Source organism: Spea bombifrons, chromosome 8, assembly GCF_027358695.1.
Source record: "Spea bombifrons isolate aSpeBom1 chromosome 8, aSpeBom1.2.pri, whole genome shotgun sequence".
Lineage (NCBI taxonomy): Eukaryota > Metazoa > Chordata > Amphibia > Anura > Pelobatidae > Spea > Spea bombifrons.
Window position 1 is genome coordinate 34,393,829 of NC_071094.1, and position 16,097 is coordinate 34,409,925.

The 16,097-nt window shown below is 40.9% G+C and overlaps 1 protein-coding gene across 6 annotated transcripts in view; it reads left to right on the forward strand.

Annotated features, from left to right (window-relative positions):
* The first annotated feature begins 380 nt into the window (after positions 1-380).
* The window catches only part of KLHL13 (kelch like family member 13), a 34,409-nt gene continuing 18,692 nt past the window's right edge, over positions 381-16,097 (forward strand). The window contains exons 1-3 of one of the 6 annotated variants that reach the window (XM_053472881.1): positions 381-514; positions 657-731; positions 7,526-7,570. In XM_053472881.1, the coding sequence (XP_053328856.1) occupies positions 679-731; positions 7,526-7,570 (98 nt within the window). In that variant the 5' untranslated portion in view covers positions 381-514; positions 657-678. Of the gene's footprint in view, positions 533-656; positions 732-7,402; positions 7,571-7,945; positions 8,190-16,097 lie in introns of those variants that run through there. The other 5 variants (XM_053472884.1, XM_053472883.1, XM_053472882.1 and 2 more) reach the window with 5 other exon arrangements.

Sequence of the window (16,097 nt, forward strand, 5' to 3'; positions counted from 1 at the left end):
TTATTTAGAGTTTTACAGGAAATCAAGAACGAGCAACAACAACAAAACAAGTGCATACAGATGAATAGAGGAGCGCTGTCCAATGAGCTAATTATAGAACATGCATTCCTCCTATCCAGCAGCTGTAGCCACAGCAAACAGCCAATCACGCGAGCATCATGACTGCTCGGCCCGCCCCCTTGCCAACCTGCACCAATGAACGCGAGGAGCGATGTATCTCCCCGTGTAGAAGGTTAGACGCGAGTGGAGATCGCCCCGCCCTCTTCTCGCCGGCCTCTGACTTCCCAACCTGTTCATTATTGTTGTTGTTCGGGGTGTGGTGACGTCATCGGGCTAGGCCTGCGCTACTCTGTGTTTTTTTTTTTTCGTGGTCGCGCTTCGTCGCGGGAGCGCGCCTCAGTGTCCCGCCCCGGATTTGGCCGGACAGTTCGCACAGTGCCGGGAGATAAGAACTTTTTCTTTATTCTAGTGTACCTGTCACCGTAACCGGGAGGCTGCGGCGAGCCGTTCTCTGGTACGAAGTTTACTTCCGGTTTGTACTGTGTAGTAGTTGGTTCTAGGGGCTGCTGGGGCATGGCTGCTGCGGGGCTGGGGTAGCTGGGCCGCGGTGGGGTAGGAAAGAGTCCCGTGGTCTGAATGTGTGTTTGCCCTGACAGGAGCTGTGCTGTTGGAGGAGGCATGGAGTACCCCGTGCCTAGGGGGGATGTAATGACTTCGCTTCTACAAGACCGGTAAGTTGCCCCCTCCTCATTCGTGCACACGGGTAGCTGCTGTACGGACGGAATACACACTTTCTGACGGTTGTTGCTACTTCAGCTAATTTTTGTTTATTTGTATCTATTTTTTTTGTTACACGAAGAAGAGACCTCTGAGGTCCATAATTTCATTTATAATGCGCCAACATTTTCCGTAGAGCTTCTTCCGGTCGGTACGTTCAAAGTGTCCGATAAAACTAGTATTAACAGACTTATAGAAAGCGATATGTTTGGGGCCGGCTCGCAAGCTTATCATCTAGAGCCGTTAACGACTAAAGATGCTCTTTCTTGGACCAAAGTCTGTCGCTTTTACGGTTACATCCACCCCAAGCACAAAAAAGTGGATCTGTGTGAATGGTTAACATCCGCTGCCAAGTGACTTCTTCCCTTTTCTTCACCGGGTTATTTAAGTTTTCCTGGAAACGTCTGATATGAATGAAAGTTACCGCTGCCCTGTAACCCGGTGAAGGTAGAGCCGTGATTTGGAACGTTTCATTGGTTTCCATGGTGACTACTTTGCCCCGTTATTACTCTATAAATTTGTCATATTGATGTTTTTTTGTCTTGCGTTCTCAGTTTTTTTCATACTTCCTCAATGGCTTTTTTTTCCCCAAGGTTACGCCAGCCTAATGTTTTTTTTTTTCAGATGAATAAGACGTTTCTCAAGAGCGTGACGCTTCCTCCATCTGCAAAAATTATATTAAAAAACACATACTTAAGGGCCTGCATTAGAACCACGACTGCCCCGCACTGCACATTATTTTCTGATGCCCACATCTCGTACAACGGAGTGCCCGGCGTGACTCGCCGTATATTCTGCAGCACTTCTTTGCTTATACAAGCAGTTCATTATATATAATTTATTATATATATATATATATTATATATTATTGAATATCTGTTAAGTGCTGAGCAAAGTTGTGTTTTATGTTTACTTTAGAGGTGGAGATCGTTAGGCCGTATTAATTACAGTCTCTGCCATCGTATGGAAATTATATATATATATATTACACATTACACTCAGTTAAAATTGGTGGTGTTCTGCGTCACTGAAAACGTGTGGGATTGATGAGCGTAACATTTTATGTTTAGTGCCACAAAGTGCTTGAAAAGAATGAAACTCTTATTGGGGAAAAAAAATACAAAAAGTATACCTGTCAAAACTGTTCTGGGTCCAAAAGTTTGACTGAAGTTTTTATTTCGAGTATCATATATATTAGTTTTTTACAGTTTTATTTTTTGCATTATGTCTTGAGGCAGCCACTTGTTAGCTGTTTTGTGTTCTCTCTGTTATCTATGGATCAGTCTGTGGAGGAAAGGATTTCATGGCACAAGCGGGACTTGTTTAGCAGTGCGGTGTTTATCGGCCCGTCTGGTCTGCTAATTCTTCTGCTGTAAAGACTCAGACTAAGAGTCCTCGGTCTCGTCTTCACGATCGGTTTCTGCCCATCTCATGCATGTTTTAGTTCCCTCGCCGTATTAACCGCTTGGACAGGGAACACGATGGGACATATATCACGAGTGACGACAGGTCTGCAGCTTTTGGAGCAAAATAAGCTCAAACCAGGTTTTTGTGAACACTAACCCGCACTTCTGTATATAGCACTGTATTTTATACCCCAGGCGGAAAATGTTTTTTTTTATTGGGCTTCCCGTTTCGCTTGCCACGTTTGTGTTATTTATTCTACTTCCCCTTAACCTATACAAGTGTACATTATTAATTGTGTTAGATCCATACTCCTTTTATGAAAGGAATTTCTCGGCACTTTATTATTTGAAATGGCCGGTGTTATTTTGCCCCGATTTAATCGTGTCACTTTTTTAAGACTCGTATCTTTAAATTCCCCCAGATTGTATTGTTACTTCTTCTAAGTTGTGTAGCACAGCAAAGGTTCCCTCTTTGTTGTTGATCTCGAAACAACTGGCTTTCATTGTCCACGCAAAGAAATAACGTTCCAAACCTTCAGCAGCCAAGGACTGCTTAGTGCTGTGATTATACAGAGATTTCTGAATGACTTCACCGTAAGAAAATGTCATCGCTTGTCTTCCAAATAGTCGTTTGAAATATTATCACCTTTTCGCATGCTGCCTAGCACAGAAGCCTTATTTTAAGTGCAGTTTTGATTCGGTATTCGCTGTTTGCCCTTGAAAAGAGTTCTTCGTTTGGCGAATGTGGTTTAGTTTTAAGCAGTTCGGGTATCTGGGCGAATCGTATGTCTACGGTAAGATTTTTCTGCAGGCATCCCTGTTAGTGTCGCAGACAGGATACTTGAGGGTGGCTGGAGATGGCGCGTGTGTTTGGACTCCACACACATCGGCGGTACATCACCTCGGGGGGCTTCCTGGGGGAGTGATGTCTGTTGTGGAATTGCTGGTCAGATATGGGCAGACCAGGACCCAGGCCATGACTTTTTTTTATTTTTTATTTTTTTTTATTATCTAGAGAAACTTTTTATCTTAAGTTGGCAATGACTTTTTATATTGTTAAGTACGACATTCAAACTTCGATAGAGAATTTAATTGGAAGCAAACATAGTTTGGTCGTGCGAGCTCTCACGCGGTGATAACGCTGGTGGGTTCACATTTGCTTTCTCTTCTCATCACGCGTAACGTTCTGCTTACATCGGCAGATCTGCTTGTAGCGGGAGCGGCCACTTCGTTGTTTTCGCACTTGTTTACACTATGCGATATTTATTAAAGACTTAAGCTATAGAAGTAACGTTAATTTCCCTTTGGGTTTGAGGCTTTCGGTTACACACATGTAGGGGTTGAGTTACTTTGTGACACAGAAAAGCTTCTGTCTGTTCTCGCCGTTGTTTTTGTTTCCTTTCTCTTCCTGTTCTCGACACCATTAATAAATTCACAGTTCATTTCCAGATATCTCCTTTCATCTCTGCGGCTGACTGCAGCCTCGGAATCTGTGAGCCAAGGTTCCACTTGTAATATTATTATGGTTTTTAAAGCAGTCGCTATATTTAATGCAGCTTCTTGTCATCGGAGACTTTCTGTATGTGTCACGCATGCATCAAGGATGTGCAAGTCATTGATTGTCTAAATTAGGGCTCTCAGGTTCCAGTCCTTGAGGTTTGGACACTTGTCAGCTTTTAAGGGTAATGACTATAATGAGATATAGAGTCACGCTAGGTTGTAGCCCTTAAGTAAATACGGGTCACCTCAAAATGTTCCCTGCATTAAAGAGAGTATTACAGATAGTTTGACGAATGCCTTGTTTCCCATTCAGTGTTTGTAATTGTTTCATTGAACCATGTTTAGATATCTTGAACCAAAAATATGATTGAAATAAGTGATTTGCCATTACTGAAGGATTTTTCAAATACATTTAATGAAAGAAAAAACTTTTTTATATATAATGATTGGGTTAAATTAACTATCATATCCTACCAAAATTACTCTTCTCACTTAGACTTATTCCCATTAGAGTTAAAAGTAATATCTTAATGGAATTTCATTTAAAAAAATTCATATGGAACTGTAAATGGCCAAGGGTTGCCTTTAATTGGATGTCCAGAGGACATAAGCCGGGCGGAATTGAAACCCCAAATGTGGGAAGAATTGGTGAGGCCCACACTGTTGGCCCTTTCTGGCTAAATGGGCGCTCATCAGAAAACTTCCCCTTGCTTTTGTCGGGACCAGATAGTATAAAATATAAGGACATTAATGCTATCGTATGGAAAGCTGACAGTTTTTAAACTATTAGCAATCCATTAGTTCAAGACTGTGATAAAATTTAAACAAAAAAGGTTAGATGACATAAAAATAACTGAATCATCTGTCCATTGTAAGAACCTGTTTGAGATTTATTTTTAAACTACTTTGTAGATGTATCTGAAATCTAGCAAGTTAAAACATATATATTCTGATAGCAATCCCACCTGTTGGATATGTAAACAAAAAACAGATGGGAATGTACAATCGTACACGGTGGGAGTATGAGGACATAAAGCCGCTTTGGAAAAGAGTTGTTGTGTTGATATCTAACTGACCGCAGCATACAGATGGATCCGCAATGTGCGTTAAAGGAATTACGATGGCTGCAGTGTCACTTTGGTGACTTCAGTGTCCAACAAGCTGGAGCCTTCTTAGTCCCAATTTCTAAAAGAAGGTCAAACAAACTTTTTGTATGTTGTTTTTGTTGGTATGTGCATTATTTTTGTGTATGATATATTAGATGTGTTGCACAGTAATGGGAAGCTGTATCACGTGCTTCTCTGTTAGTGGGAACAGCGCAGGTGCCCTCAGTGACTGCCTTGGGTGAGCGGCTCGGGAGTGAGCGCTGCTACTGAAGGTGTGCGGATCTATGTCCTCCTTATGCGTTTTAAAGCTCGTTGTTTGATGACGGCATAGAACATTATGAATGGTGAAAAGAGGGAAAACACGGATACACTTAAGAAGATGCGTGCATAGGTCACACGGTAATGTGACCCGCTATACTTTCTGTCCTGTTGCACAGCTCAGCGGAAATAGTTGGCCCTTTAATGTGGGAAATGTGTTTGAAATCAGTGTTGATTAAAAGAGGATATGTTGCATGGATGTATATGTGTGTATATATATATATATATATATATATATATATATATATATATAATTTATATATATATATGTGTGTGTGTGTTTTTATATATATATATCTATATCCTCATACATCAAGCAGGTTGGGTGGCATTTCTGCCATTTATGCTTTCAAAGAGGATATCTCTCATAAACCTGTACGGAAACAGTTGTTTTTTCTTTTTTCTCTTTCTTTTGTCTTCCTAATCTAACACCCTCAGTCCCTGCACATAGAAAGAGAGCTTCTTTATTGAGAAGAAGTGTTGTAAGTTGTACCAATAAAACCTTTATATAGTCTCCCTGGCTGCCTCGGACATCGCAAACAGTTTCATTGTTCTTGCCAAGAAACTCAAGAAAATATCTGTTTTATTGCTGACATCTCAAACTTGGAAAAACTTCATTCTTTTCTTGTGGGCATGCATTTGAAGACTTTACAAATAAAGATTAAAAAATCATTCATTATATATTGGTTTAGATCTGTGGGCTAATTTTGAGTGTTTTAACTTTTTTTGGGGGGGGGCTGCTAGTTGAAATTCGTTGAAATTCATTTCTGCGTTCTACTTTTATTGCAGAAATTCTTATTATATGTTTCCTCTAGGTGGCACTTTACTTCTACCAGAATTAGTCAGAAAAAGTAAAAAGAGAAAAAAAGATGAGCCATATCTATTGTTAGCTAGGCTTAGTTTAATCTACTTCACTGGGATTGGAACCATTAATTATGTATGCATGTAAATGTGAAGATTTGTTGGTTTATATGTCTTCTTTTTTTCCTTAAACTGGTTTAAAAATTGGGAAATGGCTTAATTTTTCTAACTGTGCAATTATTTTGTTATATTAGCTTTCTCACCATGTACTTTCCTCCTGAGCCCCCTCCTTTCTCGTTTTCCGATAGGACTTGCCCCTGATGTTTCTGCTGCCCCCCAATACATGGAAATACAGACTATATTATTCACTAAAGCATTATGTGTTTTGAAGGGGCAGCCATGGCTGGTTTTCCTGCTCAATGGACCGTTGTTGACTGTTGTGTCATTTTGTTACAGTGTATCATATAGCGCCAATGACCAACTTCTCCTGATAGCCTCTGTAATCCGTCAGTCCGATTTAGGTAGTTTATATCGCTGAAACTCCCGGGTCGTGTGATTTTTCTCAGTGCCCCCCCCCCTCCAGCTGTAGATACCTACAATATTCTTCCTTGATAATTTATAAACCCACTATGTGATAAAATAATAAATGGCTGACGTCCGGTGACTGATTTCTGACACCACCTTCTGGTGAAAACAAGTACTAGTTGTGAAATCACTGATAACCCTGATTGTGTTGAAATGTCCTTTCAGTCGGAGCTGATAGTGTTTTATATGGGGCTGTGTGTTTGATATATCGGTGTATTCATAACTAGTCTACAGTAAATTGCATTTGACACATGAACGTGTGTGCCCGCAAAATGTATTTTATTAACCCTTTTAAGGATCTGCTGCAGCGTATGTGTGCTGCACAATACCCTGTGCTTATCGGATGTAGAAAAGTGAGCGCTTTGCACGGTGCACAAAGGATGCCCTATTGTTTTCGGAATTCCTCAAATATTCTCCATCTGTTTTGAGTGCCTGGATGTCTGTTCATCTCCTGCTCTCGGTTGGAAGTCCTACCTTTCAGTCAGTTGTCTCTGGAGGTCGGCGAGCTGAACAGAGATCCGCAGAGTGGTCCCAGATGGACACCTGCACGGCTGGCGTCTCGGTACTTTAGGCAATTTGTGATCTGTTCTGGGGGAGGGGGAGCATGAATTAGATTGTTGATAACGTCCCTACAAGGACTGCTATTAGGAGCACGCTTCTCTGCTGCAGAAGGCTGAGAGCTGTCCCCGAATCCACAGCATGCTAACCATACAAGATTTTGTTCTGCCAGCATGGGGAATCAGACTAGGGAAATAAGAGCCGCCGGCATCTTATCCTTCGCACAGATATACCCCACTTCACCCGTGTGTTTCTCCACTCTAATGAAGGATTAAAAGGACTGTTTTTTTTTTGTTTTTTTTTTTTATCTCTTCTTTCTTCTGTTTTCTTTCTCCCCCTCCGTAATGGCAGTCTTGCATTGTTTGACCAAAGCTTGCTCCAGAGGAATACAGGCTGCTGAATTAAGGCACTGATCGCTTATTAGCCCTGGCCTAAGGCTATGCTGAGATTTATATCCCATTTGTATTGTTGCAGCTCAAAAGAAGAATGTTCAGAGGATGACAAGTGTATTCTGAGTAGGTACGTTTTATTTCATGCAAATCCCCTCTACCTCCCCCTTTTTAAACGGATAGACTTTAGGCGAGAGCTTTGTCTTGTATGAAAGTACTGCAGTGTCCTTAGCAGAATTGCACTAGTGTCAGAAGTGATTCCAGATTCTTTTCATTCAGTGTCCTTTTAGCTGTTCACAGATATATCTGCATTGTACAGTTGTGTGCAGTGCAGTTTTTTTTTTTGTTTTCCCCATCTCTCTTTCTCCCATTCACTGCAGTCAGTGTTTCCCTAACGAGGTGGCACTATTGTTGAGGTAGAACGATAGACTCATCATATGGCTTTAGGGGACAGGAGGATTTAAAAGGCGATGACTGCCAGCCCCATTTTCCAGATTGGGAGCATCGGTTTGAGGGCATTGGCAGAGTCTTCTGCTTGTTTGCAGGGCAGCAGCATCCACTGCTATGTCAGTAGTGTGTGGGATGGAAGTCTTAGTTGGTAGCCTGTTATGGAAACGCTGTTTACTGTTATTGTAGTACCGTGGTGACAACATGCCATTGAAATGGAAAACGAGCTCTCCTGCTATCTGGAAATTCCCCGTTCCTGTGCTTAAAACATCCAGGTCGTCGCTACTTTCTCCAGCATACATGTAAGTGAGAGACATGAGGCTACCTAAGGTGGGCTTTCCTTCAAGAGAATACCCTCTGTCAAAATGCACCGCTAGCGTTTTGCCAAATACCAGAAACCAATTGTTCAGGCTGTATGCCGATTCGGATTATTGCAAAAGAACAGCTAACCTTTTAATTCTTTCCGTTCATAGCAATTTGCCACTCTTGGCTCGATACGCACGTCTAAGACGTTGCTTGGAATCTCTTTCTCGTTGCAGTTACAGGGTATTCTGTATTGGAAAAAGGTCCAGCCTTAAGATTAGTGGTATTTGTAAGTTTCTCTAAACCGTTTGGTGTTTTCAGTTTATTGTGTAAGATAGGAGGTTATCCTAATTTGATATTTATGGTGTTTGGCAAACCATAATTGCTAGTGTTTGAACAATTATGTGTCTGATTTGTGTACCATGCTAGTAATCATTCATAAATCATGTTAACGCATGATTTATCAAATGTGATGAAATTCATGGATCTTGGACCTTTTTAGCCCTGCGTAAGCATGTCTGTATACCGTAAATAGATATATATTACTGTTTTGTGCTCCCTATGTCTATACGTAGAATCATCTGAACAGCTTTCCATGTCCTGGTATTATTTAATCCTGTATATTATGTATTTCTCACTGTTTTTATTGAATAATGCTCATCAAGGTTTGGAATGTTCCCTTTTGCCACCGTAGCATTATTCCTGTTCGTGGCTGTAAATGGGCATCGATAGATGCAGATGACATGAAAACAAGGATCACATGCTATTTATCCTTTAATCTCGAGTCTTGAGTTACTGTTTTGTGATATCGCATTTCCGTGGCCGCTACAAAAGCCTCATTGAAAGCTTCCATTCCTAGTTCTCGTTTTTCTGTGGAGTTGGTGAAAGAGTCGTATGTTTGCCTTCCACGCAGCGCATGTCAAGTGATCTCCTTTTGTAACGATTGATTATGTAATTATTTAAATGTATCCAAGCAAAATGCCCCCTATATCGTAAGATCAATGTAAATATATATGGGCTACCCTGATTCTTTTTTTTTTTTCATGTTTTTTTTTTTTTTTTTTAATTAACATAAGTAGTCCTAAAGCACACCTTTTACATAATGAGGAATCGTTATGGCAACCAAAAATTCTAAGGCCATGTTGCTTGGTTTCTGTATCCATGAGAAAACAGGTGTTGAGATGAAAAACTGTAACAAAGGTGGAATATTCCGCAAGCCAAAGTGTGGATAGTTCGAACGAGCCCTTTCTGCCGACCTTTCTCACTTCTATTGTCTTTACGATGTATGCTTAAACCGTAGAATTTCTATTATATTAAGGACCGAAAGATAAATCTGTTACCCGTGCATTATACCTAATATTTACAGGGTCACATGGAGGAAATGTACTGTTTCGTTCAAGGTTTGAGTACAGCACTGTTTGGAAAACCCATGCTTTATTATTTCATCTTTTCTTTGCAGAACCGGATCTATTTTTATGTAACGTAGATTTTTTTCCTGTTTTTAGACATGTCCAGACGTTAAATAAAACGTAATGTGATTTAAGATATATAAACTTAATTCTGCCATTTTTGGCTGCTGGTTTTTAATTAAAAAAAGGAGGGGGGATCAGCAATGCACAGATAAAGCTATTCCCAATAGAGCGTCTTTGGTTAATATTAGATGGGTCTGCATTGTCTCTGAATGTATGGGGAGTGCCACAAAATGTATGCTTGCTATTTTTAAGACGTTAGGCGCCGTAGTTCACAAATCCTGATGTAAATGGCCCCGTTGGCACCGGCTTTTGATATTTTATACAACTCTGAATGGAGCTCTTCCCCAGCTTTTAAGAAGTTACTTCGTCTCCTAACTCGACACACTTACCAGCTCCCTGCTGCTTATCCGTGATGCCGAACGTGAGGCAGGCAGATGAAAATATTAGCAAACAGGTAACGGTTAACCCCTTAAGGACAATGGCTTTCAAAACAATGCATTGTGAGTCCGTACATGTATGGGCTTTGTCATGAAGGGGATTTTAATAACTATAGGACAACAAAGGTATCAAAATGTATACGTTCATTGTATTGTCCTCATTTCTCTTGTGACGTGGGGAACGCGCCTGTTAGATTGATGTTTCAGATACAGAGAAACGTTGTACTGTTTGTCATTACTGTGATGCAGTGGTGTTGGTATGAGAATCGTACAAGTTTGTTATATTGTTTTTTTGTGAATCGGTCATAATTTACACAAACAAATTGAACCTTCTACCCCCTCGTTAATTATTTGTGGAGTGCTACTCATTCCTCATATCTCCCTCAAAATAGGGCCACGGTTATATAGCCTTTTTACTATAATACTCCTCATGCAATAGGCTGCTAAATGATAACATTCCATATAAATGTATTTAGTCTGTGATCCTTTCCTCTGATTTCTTCTCCATAATACCAAATAAAATCCTCTATTAATGGAATAAAAATCCTTTTTATTACTGTTCTGGTTAAGTGAGATCTTCATTACTTAATAATCAAGAGCTATCCAATATGTTTACATTAATTATTAATTATGTTGACACACAAATTGCAATGAGCGCCAGCATGATACTTTTCGCAGAACACTGTAAATCAAGTAATTTTTTTCTGTCTTAATTAAGTTGCCACAAATAAAAACAAACTATAATTAACACCATTAAACAATATGTTGTAAGGAAGGTCAACTTGTATACCTTTAGTTATAGCACCGTATTTGCTCGATTATAAGACACGGTTTTTTTCAGAGCAAATGCTCTGAAAAATACCCCTCGTCTTATAATCAGACCTCAAACAGGTCTGACTATGAGACGACTAAGATCCAGATCCCCCGCAGCTGCAGGGGACCTGGATGTGTAGCTGGGACAGCTAGACTTCCGCTGCAGCAGGAAGGAGGCGTGGCTAGCAGCGGGGGTTGTCTGCGTCCATCACGCAGACCTTCCCCGACTGTCAGAGATCAGTTTCCCCGCACCGGTGCCGCGATGGACTCAGTGCGTGGGATCTACACGCTGCCCCGGCTACATGACAGGGAAGTCAGAAGCACCGGTAAGTTGGGGGGGGGGCGGGGGAGTGTTAAATGGGGGGGCATAAGGCATTTCTGGAGGCAGAGTGCTCTGTGAAATGCCTTTTAACCCCCTTAATGCCACTCTGCCTCCAGAAATGCCTTTTTAACCCTCTATACGCCACTCTGCCTCCTGAATGCCTTAAACCTCCCTATATGCCACTCTTCCCCATAATATGCCTTTTAACCCTCTAAATGCCAGAGTGGCATATAGGGGTATAAGGCATTTCTGGAGGCAGAGTGGCACATAGAGGGTCAAAAGGCATATCATGGGGCACAGTGGCATATAGGGTTAAAAGGCATATCATGGGGCACAGTGGTATATAGGGGGTATAAGGCATTTCTGGGGCAAATGTGCATAACTGGGGGGCAGGTTGGAAAATAGAAGGAAATAAAACCAAAATATTTTCTCAATCATAGCTTTTATTAAAAAAAATAGTTTAGATGAATCAACATGTACTGGTGAAACTTTTTTCCTATAGGGTCATCTTATATTCAGGCTTTTTCTTTTTTTCCTAAATTAATATTCAGATTTGGGGGGTCGTCTTATAATCAAGCAAATACGGTATATTGCTGGCGGTTCTCTTTGGTCCTGCCCTTTGTTGTCACAGCCTGTCAAACTATTGTCCTGTGTAGAGCGCTGAAGGTCAAAACTGATTCTGGGCTTGGAAGATGGCCACTTTTTTGCAAAAAAGAAATATTACGTCTGTGGATATGAACTTGCTTCCAGTTTGCCATGAAGCCTGGGGTATCGTGTATCTAGCATCTCAGTGCTTCACCTGATCAGACTCAATACTTGAAGGCTTCAAAGACCAAAATAGCTATTGGCACGATGCTGGTGTTGTAGACATGTAGAGGTTCTGACCAGTGTTTGGAAAACAAAGAACATACTTAATATTAAATATAATTTCTGTATCCAGTGCAGGGTTTGATAATACTGTGGAAACGGACTCCCCCCATAGTGCCTCCCATATGCTAACCTTGCTAATTAGATCCCTGTCCCGTTATTCACTGCGCATGGGTATTTTCAATTGCAAGTGTCATTATAAAAACAAAGGGGCAACATGTCATCCTGTGGGGCACAACGCTTCATCTGTACATTGTGCCAGGCAACTTACCTGAACATATCAGCCTTAATCGCTATGGTGTCCCATGCGTCCGACACGGACATTACTAATATTGCTGGCTGAAGGATTGGGACGCCTCTGGTCGCAGCGGTCGTCCCAGAATGCAATGCTGAAAAGGATTGGGCTTGGCCTGCTTGCCCAGCCCCCTGGCAGCTCCTTCAGGTGCGTTTAATATTTGCGACTACCTGATCCGCTTTAATAAGGAACAGTGTAATGGACCCATCAGATGCGTCCTGCGTGATAGACTGATCTAGTGCGGCTCTCCTTTACGCATTGTCTCTAGGTAGTAGGCATCCCTTTTAAGCATGATATGATCCAAAGTGCTAACAATCCCGTGCTGGCAATGCAGTCTTATCAGAAGAGGCTTCGCAGATCTCAGGCACATAATAAGAGCTGACCTAATTCCAGGGAGTCAGAAAAACTCTGCATCTACACAGTTCTAAAGGACTCAAAAAGGTTAGGAGCCTTGTGGATATTATCCAACACCGTGCTGACCTGGCCTCTAAAATACTAGAGCAACCTGCTAATGGCATTTCAGGATTTATAGCTTCACTGCAGCTATAGTTTGAAATAGGTTTGAGGATTCTTAAACCTTTCCTTTACCCTGAGCTTTAAGATTCTGGATGATCTAGGGAAAAAATAAATAAATAATAATAAAAAAATATATATTTATTTTATTTATATAGCGCCAACCATTTACGCAGCGCTTAATACAATACAATACAAATATTCAAGGGGTATTACAAGAGCAGAATTGACAGACAAACCAATATACTAGGTGGAGAGAGCTCGGCTCGAAAGCTTACAATCTATATTGGTGTGAAATGTAACTAATTTTTTTCTATTCCCATGTCTGTGGCCTTAATTGACTCAAACAGAAGAGTCTTTACTGTATTATGGATGTATTATGACACAAATGTGCGACAGACTGAATTAACCTTCCTGAGTTTCAAAGGATTCCAGTATGTCCTGTTAATACAGAGCAGCGGAGAGCAGGGAGATTGCTGCTGATGGCAGGGCACAGAGCCGCGTCGTTTGTTCTAGTCTAGTAGACAGTACCGTTGGCTAGATTTTATCACATCTCTTTATTTCTTCACTTCTTCTGCTGCTGTTGTGCTCTGTCTGGAATTTTGTGCCGCAGATCTCTTCCATTAACTTTTGCAATATTGAAACTAATTATATATATATATATATATATAATATATATATACCGTATTTGCTCGATTATAAGACGACCCTGATTATAAGACGACCCCCCAAAATCTGAATATTAACTTAGGAAAAAAAGAAAAAGCCTGAATATAAGACGACCCTAAAGGAAAAAAGTTTTACCAGTAAATGTTAATTCATGTAAACTATTTTTTTTAATAAAAGCTATGATTGAGAAAAATATTTTTTTTTTGTTTTTATTTCTTTTATATTTTCTATTGTATTTTCCAACCTGTCCCCCAGTTACGCACATCTGCCCCCAGGCTTGCCACACCAATATGGCACTGTGGCCCATGATATGCCTTTTAACCCTCTATATGCCACTGTGCCCCATGGTATGCCTTTTGACCCCCTATGTGCCACTCTGCCTCCAGAAATGCCTTATACCCCTATATCCCATTCTGGCATTTAGGGGGTTAAAATGCATATTATGGGGCAGAGTGGCATATAGGGAGGTATAAGGCATTCCAGGAGGCAGAGTGGCATTAAGGGAGTTAAAAGGCATTATATAGAGCACTCTGCCTCCAGAAATGCCTTATACCCCTATATGCCACTCTGGCATTTAGGGGGTTAAAAGGCATATTATGGGGCAGAGTGGCATATAGGGAGGTATAAGGCATTTCAGGAGGCAGAGTGCACTATTAAATGCCCCCTTAACGCCACTCTGCCTCCTGAAATGCCTTATACCTCCCTATATGCCACTCTGCCCCATAATATGCCTTTTAACCCCCTAAGTGCCAGAGTGGCATATAGGGGTGTAAGGCATTCCAGAAATGCCCTACACACACACACACACACACACACACACACACACACACACACACACACACACACACTTACTTACTTACTTACCGGTGCTTCCAATTTCCTGGTGTATTGCCGGGGCAGCGGGTTGACGTCTCATTCCGCGGCAGCCGGAAGGAGGTGGAGTTGGCAGCGGGGGTTTGTATGCGTCCGTCGCAAATACCTTCCCCGGCTGTCAGAGATCAGGAACTCTGGAACAATGATCTCTGACAGTCGGGGAAGGTATTTGCGACGGACGCATACAAACCCCCGCTGCCAACTTCACCTCCGGAAGCACCGGTAAGTGTGTGTGTGTGGGGGGGGCGACGACAGGAGGATCCAGGTCCCCTGCAGCGGTGCGGGGGATCTGGATCTTAGTCTCCTAATCAGACCTCTATTTGAGGTCTGATTAGAAGACGACCCCGATTATAAGACGAGGGGTATTTTTCAGAGCATTTGCTCTGAAAAAAACCTCGTCTTATAATCGAGCAAATACGGTAATATATATATATATATATATATATATATATATATATATATATATATATATATATATATATATATATATATATATATATATATATATATATATATATATATATATATATATATATATATATATATATATATATATATATATATATATTGCACCTGAAAGCTGTCAAGGTTTGTTTACATTAACGCTGTCTTACCAATCTCTTGTACTTCAGGACCACAGAAGCAGAGCCATAACCTTGGTATTCTCTAATGCACGTCTAAACCAGTAGTTCTCCGGATTAAATTTGTTTTCTTCCAGTGCTGCCCCAACCATGTTCGTGTACCTATAGCCTTGTTTTGGAGACCGCAAATACATGACATACATATAGAAGCCTTATTCTGACATCTGTATATATGTCTGTGCTTAGTATAAATAAAGTTGGTCCAATACGACTTCCTTGTTCCAGGTTATTCCACTGTAAGCAAGTCTGAGGAGAAGACAGAACAGTTATGAGCTCTCCCTTTTTCTTACACACAGGCCTTGGAAATATAAGTCTGTAACTAATTGTTTGAAATGCATTAGTATATACTTTCACTGATTTAAGTACGGTTTCGTGTTGATGTATATTATTTTCATGTCAGTAAGGTGATATGAGCTTGGCTAGCAAGGCCTTTGTTTTCTGTCAGGTGACATTTGAATAGTCATGTATGCCGGTCACTTGTATGCATTGTAGTTTGAAAATGGGTTCAAACAATGTTCTAATATATGTTCCTAATTCTGTGTATTTTGCAGTTTTACAAAAAATAAATACAAAAATAAAATCAAATAAAAAGTAAAGTCAGTAAGAATCCAAACAGTACCCTTGCTTCCTGGGTTCGCTGTCTACCAAACCTTGTACTAGCAACACATCGTGAGGGCAGAGCAAGCCGTGATAGATTTTGTTTCAGGACTCTACATGGTCCTGGGGTAAGACTGCATGGGCTGGTGACTGTTCTTGAGAGCCAGAGAAGAGGGCGGCATAGTTGGATTCTGATTCGTTTCATAGCCCTGCCTAGAAACGCATTTCAAAGAAATTTCTAAATCCATAGAAATTAACTTTTTTTCCCCCATTGCCTCCTATGTTCTAACCCTTTCAGTCAGATGATTATATCTTAAAAGGGCCAGACTGAAATGCAGTTGTTGCTCAGTTTTGCTTCTCATCTTAATCTGTAAGACGTACGTTAGCACCATTCGTGTCCTCTTACCC